Here is a 15808-nt window from a genome sequence, read left to right on the forward strand (position 1 = left end):
ACAATCATCTGATGGCTACTTCCAGCTGGATGACGCGCCATGTTATAAAGTGTAAATCATCTCAGACTGGTTTCTTGAACCTGACAATCAGTTTACTAAATTCAAATGGCCTCCACAATCACCAGATCTTAATCCAATAGAGCACCTTTGGGATGTGGTGGAACAGGTGATTTGCTTTATGGATGTGCAGCTGACAAATCTGCAACAACTGCGTGATGCTATCAATCTCTGAGAAATATTTCCAGCACCTTGTTGAATCTATGCTTCGAAGGATTAAGGCAGTTCTGAATGCAAAAGGGGGTCCAACCCGGTACTGATAAGGTATACCTAATAAAGTGGCCGGTGAGTGCATTTTGTAATTTCTGTATTTTAAAATCTCCCAATAATCTTTGGCCTTTACCAAGACATTTAATGTTTTACAATGAAAACAAAACACCATACAATATATGTTGTATTTGACAAAATATTTTGTTTATGAATTTGGTATTGCTAATATTTTGCTAATATAGAAGAGATCCTTTATGTTCAGCAAATAAAAACTGTAAATCCCACTGTATCATAGGTAAACGCTAAACCTTCTCTTTGTTTCTCCCAGTATTCCCTTTATGCAAATTAGAAAGATTGAGGTTAAAAAAGCAATAAATTCTTAAGATTGGGGTCTGTATTTTAGCTGCTAACCAACAGTAGAAATGGTGCAAATATTGGTGCATACAAAAAAGAACACAAAATCTGAAAAAATGTCCTGTGAACCTGTGGAACTGGTAAAGAAATGTGTCTCCAGGAGGACAAAGGGTCACCCTCACCTCTTCACTGGGCTTCAGCTCGTTCAGTATGAGCTGAGTGTCCATGCACTGCTCTGAGAAATCATCAGGGGTCAGTGAGGCATCATTCAGCACAGGGAAGAAGGTCAAATGCTCACAGTCTAAACCAGGCTCCTCCTCAACCACCCCGCTTGCCTCACACAGGATCCTGGGGTCTGGAACACACAGAGAATACCCAGTTTGAAACAGTACTTAACATGTTATTTCACCAATCACAAAATCGACATTAAAATATACCTGAATCTGCATCAGTTTCAACAGGTCCTTTGCTTTCTTCCACAAAATTCTTCTGGATGAGACCTGACGTCAGTGTTGGAATCTATTTATAATAAATAAATAAAAAGCTTTTTAGTTGAATTTAATAATAAATTAATCAACTTTCACATTTAAAAACTATGAAAGAAATGACAATAAAATATAAGATAAATTTTTTTAAAAAGATGTTTGTAATGATGAATCTTGACATAATAACATGCTTTCATTTTTTTATTTTAATAATAATCTATTATTGTTATTTTAAAAAGTGCAAAAAACAAATGATAAAAAAATCTTTTTTTACTGTAATGTCAAAATTTGTTATCTCAACATTATTATTATTATTATTATTATTATTATTATTTATTTTTTTACTATCATTAGATTATTATTATTAGAACTATATTATACTATTATTATTACTATTATTAGATTATTATTATTATTACTACTACTACTCAAAAAATCATACTTAAGTAAAAGTACCATTAATTGCCTAAAAATGTAGTGCAAGTAGAGTAAAAGCATCTGTTGTAAATATTACTTAAAGCAGGAGTAAAAAGTCTTCAAAAGTAAAAGTAAAAATCTTTCAAAAGTACTCAAGTAGTGAGTATTGAGTATTATGCTATAAAACAATGATACATATACATGAAATTTGTGGATGTGTGCAAACTTAACATTCTGTTGTGCTCCTAGTTATTTCCCAGTGTGCACACAATGTCATAAGAGGGTTTTTCCGATTTAGGTTGTGATGTCAGGTTACCAAAATTCATGGTCTAGCCAGCGTCTAAGGACGTAATTTTTATGTCCAATAGCGACGTCAAATGACTTTGATATTTGGTTGATTTTAGGTTGTGTTAGAAAGTGACCTAAATCCAACGTCGAACCAACATCTTAAACCAACGTCATATTAATGCTAAATACTGACATGTATGCATCAGCTATGACAACCAAAATCCAACATCTGATAGACGTCATAGTGGTAACGTCCACACAATATAAGCTGTAACATCATTAAACATTGATATTTGGTTGATTTTAGTTTGAACTTTAACATCAGCCTAACGAATTCTGGTTTTCATTTCCAAACAAAATGCAACGTCCCCACGACATTAGGGTACAACATCAATCTGATGTTATGTTGAAGTCTTGTGCCTGTTGGGTGTTTAAGGCCGTTTCGATCTTCATACAGTAAATCATTTTCTCATCAGTGACATGCATCTAAACAGTCTCTGGATCAATGCGTGTAAAGATTTTGGACATCTTCTTGGACACTTTTAATGCTTTTTGCTGCAATTATAAATCGCCCATGTCTTGAGGTAGCTCAGTAAGATGCGATTTACCTCTTCTATGTGAGATTTGATTGGACAGGAATCACAGAACTGAAATTTTAATCCCCATAGACAAAAAAAAAATAAAGTAGAGATTGCAGGTTGAAGATAAGTAGTGGAGTAAAAGTACTGATACTGCACTAAAAATGTACTCAAGGGAAAGTAAAAGTACACATAAAACTACTTAGTAAACTACAATTCCTGAGAGAAACTTCTCAATTACAGTCATTTGAGTATTTGTATTTTGTTACTTTACACCACTGCTACTACTACTAGTACTTCTACTACTACTACTACTACTACTACTATTACTATTAAATACAATAAACCAAAATAAAATTAATATTTTAATTTAATCTTTCTTTTACTTCACTGCTGAGAAAATTATGTTATCAATATTTTTAATAATACTAATAATAACTGTTGCTGTTATTGTTATTATTATTTCCAAAATCGGTGATCACTTTTTCTTATGCTGTCAAATATTAACAGCTACAGCAGCATTAAAAATCCACCTTTTTGGAGCGCCGTTGTTGCTTTCTGCGTATCCGGGAGCGTGTGCGGTTGCGGCCCTCAGCGGTGTCCTGCACCCAGCCTCGCTTGAGGAAAACTCCAGGACCAGGCCCAAACAGACCTCTCTCTCGGAGCAGCTCTTCCTCTATTCTCAGCCACTGAATGGCCATGCGATCATTCTCACTGTGCATCATCTACACAAAACAAAAGAGCAAAATAATGAATACTGTCAAATGAAGCAACATTATAAGTACCAACAAACTAAAAACACACTTGAATGTGACTCCTCAGCATGCTGTCAAATATGGTCTCACAAGTTTGCCAGTAAGCTTCCATATCCAACACGAAGCCCTAAAGGAAACAAGCACACACAAAAGGCACACGCATTATAAAGGTGATGAAGCAGACAGCTATATGTGTGCAAACGCTCCTCTGTAGCTATTAGGTTTGCACACAGTTACAATAACATTTCCTAAATTGCATTCATGTGGGAAAAACAAGCTAGTGGCTATTTAACCATACAATAAAGCTGTCTCCAATAGTCCTCAGTGTGCTCTAATTAACTTAAAGTATAATATAAGCACAGTGTGAGGTGGCTGCATGCTCTGTGTCCTGCTGATTTATTGTACTGATAGGCATTAGCCCTTCAGGAAGCCTGTGTACTTCACCGCCGACCTGCTCATATCCAGATTTACTTAAAGCCTCATTAAAGCAATCATCACAGTGGTGTCCTCTCAGAGACGACACAACACTGACTACAGATCAGAGACCACGACTAAACTCGAAGACGACCGGACTGCCACAAAATATGACTAAGATTCAGTTTTTTCCAACTGAAATTGACTGGGGAGATATTTATTATTGATGTTTTCTAGGGTGTGATTGTACACAGTTCAAAACCAAGTCATGGTGAAGTCAAACAGTGTCTATAAAATAAAATATAACTTTCTTATGGCTAAAATAAAATCAGTGCTAACACTACCAGAGTGTTGATATTACTATCAAAGTGCTGTCTATCAAACTTGTATTTATAATGGTATTCTTAAAGGGATAGTTCACCCAAAACATGAACATTATCCCATTGCTTACATCATTTACCCTTGACTTGTTCCAAATCAGTTTGAGGTTGCTGTTTTTTTGTTGTGTTGAACACAAATGAAGATATTTTGAAGATTGTTGAAAGACACTGATATCCATAGTAAGAAAAACAAATACTATGGAAGTCATTGGTTACAGGTTGGTAACATTCCACAAATTATCTTCTTTTGTACAACTAAACACAATAAACTCAAACTGGACCATGTTATGGGTGGACCATGTCACGAGTGAGTAGAATATTGCAAAATCTTAACTTTGTGGTGAACTATCCCTTTGGTGTGTTATAATTCATGCATAATGCCTTATAAACAAAGTGCTGTGTTCTGTTTATAATCGTAAAAGCAGCACTGAACGTAGGGTTTTTACTTTAGTTATAATGAATTATATATAGTGCATCTGGAATTACTCATAGCGCTTCACTTTTTCCACATTTTTTTATGTTACAGCCTTATTCCAACATGGACTAAATGAATTCACTTCCTCAAAATTATACCCACAATACCCCATAATGACAATGTGAAATAAGATTTTTGAAATTGTTGCAAATTTATAAAAAATAAAAAACCTAAAAAAATCACATGTACAGAAGAATTCACAGCCTTTGGCGTGAAGCTCTAAATCGAGCTCAGGTATATTCTGTTTTCACTGATCATTCTTAAGATGTTTCAGCAGTAACATAAGGCTGGGGAAGGTTACAAAAAGGTTCTGATGCTCTGAAAGTTCCGGTGAGGATCTCCATCATTCGTAAGTGGAAGAGAATCACCAGGACTCTTCCTAGAGCTGGCCCGCCATCTAAGCTGAGTGAGCGGGGGAGAAGGGCCTTAGTCAGGGAAGTGATTAATAACCCAATGCGATTGTCACTCTGTCTGAGCTCCAGCGTTCTTCTTTGGAGAGAGCAGAACCTTACAGATCGACAACCATCTGTGCACCAATCCACCAATAAGGCCTGTCTGGTAGAGTGGCCTGACTGAAACCACTCCTACAGGGACATCCTGAATGAAAACCTGCTTTAGAGTGCTTTTGACCTCAGACTGGGGCGTTGTTTCATCTTCCAGCAGGACAATGACCCAAAGCACACAGCCAAAATATCAATGGAGTGGCTTCACAACAACTCTGTCAATGTCCTTGAGTGGCCCACCCAGACCCCAGACCTAAATCCTATTGGACATCTTTGGAGAGATCTGAAAATGGCTGTACACAGTCACTTCCCATCCAACCTGATAGAGCTTGAGAGGAACTGCAAAAAGGAATGGGCAAAAATTCCCAAAGTCAGGTGTGCCAAGCTTGTGGCATTATATTCAAAAACACTTGAGGCTGTAATTGGTGCAAAAGGTGCATCAACAAAGTATTAAGCAAAGGCTGAGAATACTTATGTACATGTGATTTGTCAAGTTTTATTATTTTTACAAAATTTGCAACAATCTTTATTTACATTGTCATTTCAGGTTATTATATATCCATACATATATATTTGTAGAATTTTGAGGAAGTAAATGAATTAAATACATTTTGGAATAAGGCTGTAACATAAAAAATGTGGAAAAAGTGAAGCGCTATGAATACTTTCCAGATACACTGTATCTCTTAGTTCACATCTTCTGGTTTCCTAAGTTTCACATCTTGACCATGTTTTCTTTCTAGTGATATTTCTATTTATGTTTATGTTGTGCTAGTAGTAGTATTAAGAAGGAAGAAATGGCCACGGTCACTAGTTCTTTTGCTGCCAATTCATACAATATAAAAACAGCATAGACTGAAAGACTGATCTTAGAATTAAAATGAAAATATATAAAACTAGACATTTAAAATTATCAAAGTGAAAAAATCTAATCGAGTTAGTTAAAACAACACTGCACATGCATACTGAATCAAAGAGTGATCCGATGTTTGAACTGTTCTATTCCTAATATGTACTATTAACATGAATGAAAAAACACTTGTATGCATAATTAGGCAACAATAAATTCTGAACAATTTGTAGAAATTTTATTTTGACATGGAATTATTATTTCTGTTTTTAGTGTGAAACACACAACTTTCATGGTTAGATGTTTTAAAGTAATACAACATGAAAATGACCTAATGAAAAAAATATATGAACAAATATATAAAAAACCTCCAAACTATCTGGCTGCATTGCATGCGATAGCAAAATGAGAACAATCCAGAAAAAACGCAATTTGGGGAAGTAGAAATAGTGACAAGTTATAAAACTAGAGGAAAAAAAAAGGGAAAATGGTGCATTTGTGAGTGCCAAATGGATGGTGGGATTAAGAAGTGTTACAAAGGAGTTCACAGGAGTAATTATGGCCCTGTGCTGACAGATAAACACTGAATCATGGCCTAATCGTATTCCTTTATTTAGGAAATCATAAGTAATATATAGCATTAATTACTCCATTTACCCAAACAGCAAACTTATTTGCCTTGTACGCGCGCCACATTAAACAGCAGCCCTTCTGCAATTAACATCACATTGATTTCCATTTTAATTACTTTCCGCAGAAAAAGACTACCTTTGATGATAACATAACATAATGTCAGCTTCATTTTAGGCTGTTGGTGAATGTGTAATAAACTTAACGTGATCATTAGCTATGTTAATTATCTTTCCATTATGAAGATATAATTAGTTCGTAGCATATATCTGAAATGAATCCAGAGGAAAAGTTTGCCCTGTGCTGTGCAGTATGGGTAAGTCCTCTGGAGAGCAGGCAAATGGATTAAACTGGGTTTCAAACTAAATAAATGTTTGAAAAAGGCTGAAATTGATTTATCATGTATTAGAAACAAATGAGGCAATAATAACAGAAAAAATAGGTTGTAATCGTCAATTAAAAAGATGAAGCTTTTTTCAAAATGATTTGCTAGTAAAGATGGAAATAAATGGAGTAATCTAAGTAACTAATATAAACATTTTTACTGTTTAATCTACTTAAAGCAGAGCAAAGGATCTAATGTTTAGTTAAATATTAAACATTGCATTTGTTTAATTGATTACTCAAACTGAATGGAATCCTACAGTGAAGTTCTGTCAAAAAGAAAAGAAAATGTAACATGATAAATTTGGTGGGATGAGAAAATGGATTTGTAATGTAATGTACATTGTGTATTTGCAGTATATAGCTCATTTATCGTGTATGGCCATACACCCAAAGCGCTTCACAATCATGAGGGAGGGGTCTCTCCACATTACAACCAGTGTGCAGCATCCACTTAGATGATGCGATTGCAGCCAACGGCGCTTCTCTCACTAAACACCCGTTATCGGGGGAGCAGAGAAACAGTAATACAGCCAATTCAGTGGATGGGGATGATTGGGAGGTCATGATCGCTAAGGGCCAATGGAGGGAATTTGGGTTTATACCCCTACTCTTTACGAGAAGTGCCATGGGAATTTTAATGACCACAGAGATTCAGGACCTCAGTTTAACGCCTCTTCCGAAAGACAGCGCTCACTGACAGTTTCACCTTCTCTATACTGGGGCATTAGGACTCACACAGACTGCTGGCCACACTAATACCACTTCCAACAGCAACCTAGTTTTCCCTTGTGGTCTCCCATTCAGGTACTGACTAGGCTCAGCCCTGCTTAGCTTCAGTGAGTAATCAGTCATGGGTGTTAAAACAACTTAACTAATATTAAAGGCAAGCTTTGTTATTGCAAGTTAAATAATCAAATACAAATATGAACATAAAGGTGAAAAACAAATCTAATTTCAAAATATTATCTTGTCGGAAAATATGTAGTATATCAAATATTTTTCAATTTATCTTGTCTGTGCCAATGGCATAGTGGTTAATTGGTTAGTGCGTCGACATGCACTCTGGTGCTCACAGTGACCCGAGTTGGATTCCAGCCTCAAAGTCCTATGCCAATCCTTTCCCGCTCTCTGCTCCCCATGCTTTCCTGTCAAAACTCTATGCTCCTATCAATTAAAGATGAAAATCCTGAAAAAGTAATTCTAAAAAAAAGAATCTAATATTCATAATAGTTGTAGAATAATTATGAATGTTTTAAAAGTAATAATAGTGTTTGTAGCGGCATTTTGGAGCAAGAAATACTATGACACAAGACATAGCTTCAAATCAATCTTAACTATTAAGGTAATATTTTAATGAAAATGTAAAGGGTTTTAATGTAAATCTTACTCAATTGACTCAGGAGTTGCTAACTTTCAATCAAATAAAAAACTACAAATAAATAAATAAATTGATTGAAGAATCTCTGTGATGCGTCTGTACATTTAAAAAAATTCAGAATCCACAAAACTCAGAAAATTTCAAGCGGCACATTTCTGAGCAGGACAATTCATCAAGACAGCTGATAGGCTGTCACAAGCTGATATGATACAGAGTAACACAAAATGAATGTTTTCCATCGGATCGGGACTGCCTATAATTGCCGCCCCCTGTTTCTGAGGCGGAGACGGAGATAGCAGCAGTTGCAAAGAAACAGCAATTTCATGCCCTTGTGCCTGAGTAATATCTCTGTGCATCCTTTTCCAGATGGCGACGTCTTCAACAGTGGGAACTAATGATGTGGGCCGCGTTTCGGGGGGGAAAAACAACAATAACAGCGTCTTTAACCTTCAACAGCAAACGCAATGTTCTAGTGAGTGTTCCCATGGAAAAAATTAACAAATATCAATTACATTGCCCACTGAGGTGCATTCAGCTGTAATAATCCAAATTGATTTAGAGACAGGATTGAGACAGTGCCATGGGGTAGGTGGCACTTTCCGGATGCGGTGACATTGGGATGCGTGAGGGCACCTGTGAAGGGATTCTCATTGACTGGACCACTTACTTCCTGTCTGTCCATCTCATCCCTCATATACAGTGCTGCCAGGGCTGCATTTTCCCTCACAATTGGGCTCTTTTAAAAACAAAGTTGCAGGGAAAAAATACAAAGTTGCAGATTGTGTTAATTCAGGCTAATTTTATAATGTGTCACTACCACCAAAGTATTTCATGATTACAAAATCCACACTGAATCATGTCTTAAATGATACTGATCTCAGAATGCATACCTGGCAACCCAAAAACCAATGCAACAAAATAATAAAGAAGATATGAAAACCCAGCCATTGACTCTGATTGGACAGGTAAAAAATAGGGGCCTACTTTTCCTTTCTTTTTGGGAAGGTTTTGAGTGGTCATTGGGCTGGAAAATGTTTTGTACCTGGCAACCCTGCTCATGAATACCTTCTCTACAAGTATTAACCGTTGCAAGTTTAGAGATAGTCTGTTGCTGGTTCAGAGTTGGTTCAACTGGAAAATCGCTGGAAAACTGGTTCGCTTTTCAACTGGCTAGAAACCCATCATAGTGTCTTACATAACTGAGTACATGCTATCGTTTACAGTAATGCTTGTGTAAAAGCGCCAAATGCAAACACACCATCAACAATGGAGGATGCTGCTATGTTCATGGGTTTGTGAACCAACATCAGCAGTATCTAAATACAACGAATCCCATGTGATTGTGTGCAACCTACAATAATTTGTGTAGACAGAGATTGCAAGCGTGAATAAGGTCAGAAGTTTCTGTTTATCTTAATGGTCCCTCTAACTTCGCCCACTTCCCCTGACTCAAGCGGTTCTTACTTCTAGACAAGCAATGTTTTGGTGTTACTTACGAACCACTTTTCCTGGTTCATACAGTAGCTGGTGCTTTAGGTATCAAAAGACAAAAAAATTATTTGGAACTAGGCTCTAGTTACAAATTATACAGAGTTAAAGCAAGAATACCACAGAAAAAAACTACATATATAAAGTGTACACAAAATACATACAGTGCCTATAGAAAATCATCAACCCTGTGAAAATGTAAATCTTTACTCATATTAAACCCTGCTTTCAAAAGCCCATCGGGATAAAGTTGTAGAAAGGCAAGGCTGGCTGTATGACAAATAAAGCAATTCTTATTCAAATTCAAAGAGGTATAATCTACAAAACGTGCTTCTCTACCTCAGCACTGCCGACTGAATCCTTCCCAAACCTCTTTTGAACAGATTGCAATGCGCTGCTGAGAAGTCCTGGCCTCTTCTGGTGACTGTTATTTGCTTTTTTCTTCTGAGAGTCTGAGAGAAAAGGATAAGTGTATTTGTATGCATTAGCATGTGCAGGAAAATCATACTTTTGGCACATGCAGAATACAGTTTAATTAATATGAAACTTTGATGTATTATCTTATATCAGTCAAAAGCAACGGAAAGTATCAGTAATCTCCAATCTTAGTGACTGACCTATAAAGAGCTGCCAAGATTTGGTTGCCTGTTCCTCCCACAGAGGACTCACATCAGCCATAGAAACCTGGCCCTCCTTGCCAGACGATTTAGCGGACAGGTCGATTTTATAGGCTTCTTCTAGTGTTTGTCTCCGCTCCAGCATGACTCTGCTCCAGGTGCTTTCCACAAGCGTCATCAGCTCCGACTCCACTACAGATATTAAACATATCAAACTTTTACTAAGGTGCGTGGAATAATAAAATAAAGTAGTAACTAACAAATATATTCATTTATTCATTTTCCTTCAGCTTTGTCTCTATTTTACAGGTCACCACAGCAGAATGAACCGCCAACTTATCCAGCATATGATTTACACAGCAGATGCCCTTTCAGCCACAACCCAGTATTGAAAATAACAATTACATACTGTATATAAACAAACTAACCTTCTGCTGAATCAGCAATGTCAGTCTGTGACATCACCCGGCTGCTCTTGAGGGGGAAGAGATGCCTCCAGATGTTTCTTGAGGGTTTCTTATGGACTTCACATCCAAAGCCTTCAGGAAAGCTAATGTGAGAATGTGAACACATGTATTTTATCTCCAGAGCGGACATTTTACAACAATTTTAGCATTTTATTTGAGAAAAACTATTCTCATATTTCCAACACAGATCTTCACAAACCATTAAAATAAAAGTGTGATTTGAGAAATTGTGATATAAATTATACTGCTCGACGGTAGTATATTTCTGTCGAATACTACTATACTAATTACTTAGTAACAGATCTAATATTATTATAGACTTTTCAGGGTTAAATCACACATTTTCATTTGAATAATAATAATTAAGTTTAAAAAGATAATAATCAGTGAATGAAGATGCTGCACTTTAAGAAACTGTTGATCAAAACGAAATATTAAACCAGTTGCTTTATGTTACATATTTTAGCAGAGATATTAGATTTAGTAACTCTATTCAATGATTGGAAAACATACAGTTTTACCATAAAACATCATCATTTTTATATTTTAATTATTTACTCTATATATACTCTATATTTCTTACAACAAATTTCAAGCCATAAATAAAAAAACAAATCAAAATACTGGCTAATAATTATTTATAATCTCATGTTTTCCATAACCTAAATGAATAACTGTTGCATAATTTTATTAAAACAATTTAAGATTCAAATCTTTTCCTTATGATATATCTTTATAGTCACACTTTATTTTAATGTACAATTTAACCATTAAATAAGACTATTAGTTCAATAAACTACTAATTAGTGGCTTTTTTTATTGTAATTTTAAAAAGCTATGTTTGCCTCAATTTATAGATATTGTTTACTTAAAGTTCTCTACTGCTTTTAAGAAGAAATGAAACCAACTATTATGCAGTGAAATATTTCCCCCTTTTTTTAACATTTGTACATCTTTCTTTTAATTTTTAAATAACTTTCTCTGACATATGAGGAGTTTTCTTATTTTTTGGTCTCTTATTTTTTATTTATTAACATTTCTCTTTACTTGTTATTACTTCACAAATACTTCAAACATTAAATAAGCATGGCATTTTTTGTCGTTATCCATTAAAATTGGCAACTTTGCTCATAAGAAAAGCCCATTTAAAGAATTTGACGTTAGATTTCATAATCTCAAACTCTGTCATTTTGATTTTTACACCCACCTGCCAGAGCGAATAAGGACGAGGCAGTGCATGAGGCAGTTGATGAAGTGGACATTGGCATTGTATGTTGCCATAATCACATCCCAGTGCTCCTGCAGGATGTGGAGCGTCTGAATGATGAGCTCCTGCTCTGCTGGAGTCTGTCTGGGCCGTGACAGGAAGTACAGCAGGCCTCGATTCAAGCTTTTGTACAGAACACTGACCGTTACCTCCCGATGACCCTGAGCTCTTTCCAGCGCCTGATGTCAATGCAAACATATAACGTAAATACGGATTTAATCAAGGATATGGTATAGGTGAGATTAGAAGATAAACTCACCACAGCTATCTGTTCGGCTATGAAGACCAGGAGGTTCTGCGGTTCCACCACAAACATGCCAGAGTAGACTTTTTGCACTAGCTTTTTACTGAAGAACGACACATTCTCGATCAAAACGGCAGTTTTTCCTTCCTGCTTAGACTTGGATTGATCTTTGGGACAACATGTGATATGTGAGCATTCGTTAAGCATTACTTAAAGTATTTTCAGTGTACAATAATAGTCAAATGATAAAATTAGGATCAGAAAGATTGTTTAATGTTTTTAAAAGAACCCTATTCTGCTCTTTAAGGCTTTATTTTTGTGGTCAAAAATACAGTAAGAACTGTAAATATTAAAACTAAAACTTTTTTATTAAATATATTTCAAATTTTTATTTATTCTTGTTATTTAAATTATTTTGAAGCATTATGGGGCAATGAATACTTGAGTAATGAATCTGAAAATCTAGCTTTAAATATACTTTAATTATATTTTTTATTTTTTAAATATAAATTGTATTTTAAACTATATTAATAGGAAAACAGTTAATTTAAATTGATATAATATTACAATTTGACAGTTTTACTGCATTGTGTGATCAAAAATACTGTACAGTAAAAATTATCAATCTTAAAACTAATATTTAAATCTTTTTTTAATTAAATGTAGTTTCAAATTTTATATATTGATGTTAAATAAACTATTTTGAAAGATCATGTGACAATGAAAAGCAAATGATGTATCGATGCTGAAAATTTAGCTTTAAATATACCTTTTTATAGGTATATAAATTAAATTTTAAACTAAATTAAAAAAAAAAAAACATTATTTAAAACATTTTAAAAATCTTAACAATCCAAACTGTTGACCGGTATTGTAAATGGTGTATGTGTTTGGTGTATTTTACCATCTCTGGCCACATGTGTAGAATGGCCCTCTTCCTGTCCTGTCATGTGGATGATGTCCATCACAAACTCCAGAAGTTCAGTCTGAAAGCTCTGCCTCTGCTCTTGACTAACTCCATCGGGGGAAAACTAAAAATGAAGCATTCAGAATGCTAAAATAACACATGGAAATAAGGTGTTCACTACGATCCACAAGGGTACCACTGGCTTGAGTGTATAAACCACATGTTATCGTCCTCCTGTGAGCAGTGAAGCTCATCCTCAAAACTGAGCAAAGAGTGGCACCTTATGGAGGAAAGATTTTACACACACAGCATCAGATGAGTTTAACAGCTCGGATTTGACTCCTGCATTACAAGTGCTGTATTTTATTATTTATAAATGATATTGTAAATAAAAAACATTTTTTATAGTTTGCAATCAGTTAGTGGAAAATTTATTATAAATTTAAAAAATTATTTCATAACAAAGCAATACTAATAATTGTCATTATTATTAAAAAATAGTATGGCTTATAAAATTTCACATTAATTTCTTCTAGCAATTATATAGTATGTAAAAATATAATAATATAACATTATTATTATTATAAATGCATACATAAATATCCACACACACACACACACATATATATATATATATATATATATATATATATATATATATATATATATGAATGCAAGAATATCATGTAATTACATATTACATAATATACATAATATAATGTATATTATTATTTGCATTATTATTGTAAAAATAAATAAATGTTTACATTAATAATTAAAAACATTTCTAGTTTAAATGTATAATTATTATTATTGTTTTTTTCCTAATGTACTTAGTATAATGGTTTATAAAACCACAATATTGTGTAGTATTGTAAAATGTCATGTTTTTACATCTATAGTAGTATAGCAGTGTAACAATTTAATGTTTAATATTTTTAACTATTATAATTAAAATAATACATGCATACATACACACCGGCCACTTTATTAGGTACACCTGTTCAACTGCTCATTAATGCAAATTTCTAATCAGTTAATCAAATGACAGCAACTCAGTGCTATTAGGCATGTAAACATGATCAAGACGATCTGCTGCAGTTAAAACCAAGTATCAGAATAGGGAAGAAAGGTGATTTAAGTGACTTTAAACGTGGCATGGTTGTTGGTGCCAGACATGCTGGACTGAGTATTTCAGAAACTGCTGATCTACTGGGATTTTCATGCATAACCATCTCTAGTATCCAGTAATATCCAGTGAGCGGCAGTTCTGTAGGTGCAAATGCCTTGTTGATGCCAGAGGTCAGAGAAGAATGGCCAGACTGGCTGAGCTGATAGAAAGGCAACAGTAATTCAGAACTAGTGGATTGGTAGATTCACATCATGGATGTGCAGCCAACAAATCTGCAGCAACTGCGTGATGCTATTATGTCAAGTGATAAGGCTGTTCTGAAGGCAAAAGGGGGTCCAACCTGGTACTTGTAAGGTGTACTTAATAAAAAGGCCGGTAATTGTACAAGCAAACACAAAATACATCTAAATCATATTTTACATCCTCACCTCTAGCAGTTGCATTAAAGGATGAAGACCGTCTTTGGCGGGAATGTTAATGAGACTGTCCATCAAGAGGATGCGGATGAAGTCACACACCTGTTTCCTGCCTGGGTGAGAGGGGAGAAGGGGCTCCCCCATCCCCTCGCTACTGTCTTTCACAGCCTGGACACCTGTAGAGCTCTGCAGAAGAAAATGTACAATATAACTTCTGTAATCTACCTAACAATGTCTCTTGAGTATATGGTAATGTACGACACAGTCCAATAAAGTCTCACCTCAGGGGTCTCAAAGGGGAAAACAGCACTTGCCAGAGAACTAAGAAAATCAGGGGACGTCCAGAGAGGATCTTGAGGAAACAAACTGTTCACCAGGCAGAAGAACTGCATCACACTGCCTGGGTAATGGACTTCCCAGCCATCTGCACTTTCTGTTACAGGCTTTATAGAGGAAAAAAATACGAGCTGGATTTACTTGTCCCATTGCATAAGCATTTTTGTAGTACATTCAACCTGTTTACAACAAACAGCTATCATGCTAACAGTCAGACAGTATGTACAACATCAACCATAGTATGTAAAACATCAAGCACACATGCAGCTGTACGTCCATAGCAGTGCCTTTTTTTTAACACTAGGTGGCACAGTTGTAGTCTTTGCCATCTAATTCCTACTGCTTGCAAAATCCAATAATATAAAACTGAAGACACACAGACTCGCATGTTTCAGGCCACACCAGATTCAGACCACTTCCAAGTGAGAGGGACTGTAGCTACTGAGAATGTGCACATACATATACCGTAGTATAGCATTTTTGTGATGCAGTACAACAATAAATACTGTTTATTCAGAACTGAAAGAAGTAGGCTTAGGTAAGTGTACAAGTAGATATTAATAAAACTGAACAGGTAACTGAAAGGGTAAGGTTTAGGGTTGAGGTTAATAGTATCTGACTGCAGACTTGCATATGCAAGCTGAGACATGCAGTCCACATGTAATCACAGACAAAATTGCACTTAATGGAGCTAGTAACCTCACTATGGGGGTTAGGATTAGGGGCGGTGTTAGGTATGTGCATTAAAAGCATTGCATGCAGTTAAGCTTGCA

The 15808-nt window shown here is 35.3% G+C and overlaps 1 protein-coding gene across 5 annotated transcripts in view; it reads right to left on the reverse strand.

The window, feature by feature from the left end:
- wdfy4 (WDFY family member 4) overlaps positions 1-15808 on the reverse strand; it is an 87597-nt gene that overhangs the window by 33439 nt on the left and 38350 nt on the right. For all 5 annotated transcript variants that reach the window (XR_015506075.1, XR_015506074.1, XM_087279503.1 and 2 more), the window contains exons 32-43: positions 14981-15142; positions 14712-14885; positions 13149-13275; positions 12260-12411; positions 11941-12179; positions 10695-10816; positions 10267-10458; positions 9989-10101; positions 3194-3271; positions 2923-3114; positions 1059-1140; positions 804-976 (exon numbers count right to left, since the gene is read on the reverse strand). Coding sequence is in view for 3 of the 5 variants with exons in the window: in XM_087279503.1 (XP_087135629.1) it covers positions 804-976; positions 1059-1140; positions 2923-3114; positions 3194-3271; positions 9989-10101; positions 10267-10458; positions 10695-10816; positions 11941-12179; positions 12260-12411; positions 13149-13275; positions 14712-14885; positions 14981-15142 (1806 nt within the window). In the remaining 2 variants the exon portion in view is untranslated. The remainder of the gene's footprint in view (positions 1-803; positions 977-1058; positions 1141-2922; positions 3115-3193; positions 3272-9988; positions 10102-10266; positions 10459-10694; positions 10817-11940; positions 12180-12259; positions 12412-13148; positions 13276-14711; positions 14886-14980; positions 15143-15808) is intronic.

This window comes from Danio rerio, chromosome 13, assembly GCF_052040795.2.
Source record: "Danio rerio strain M-AB ecotype USA chromosome 13, GRCz13ab, whole genome shotgun sequence".
Taxonomy (NCBI): domain Eukaryota; kingdom Metazoa; phylum Chordata; class Actinopteri; order Cypriniformes; family Danionidae; genus Danio; species Danio rerio.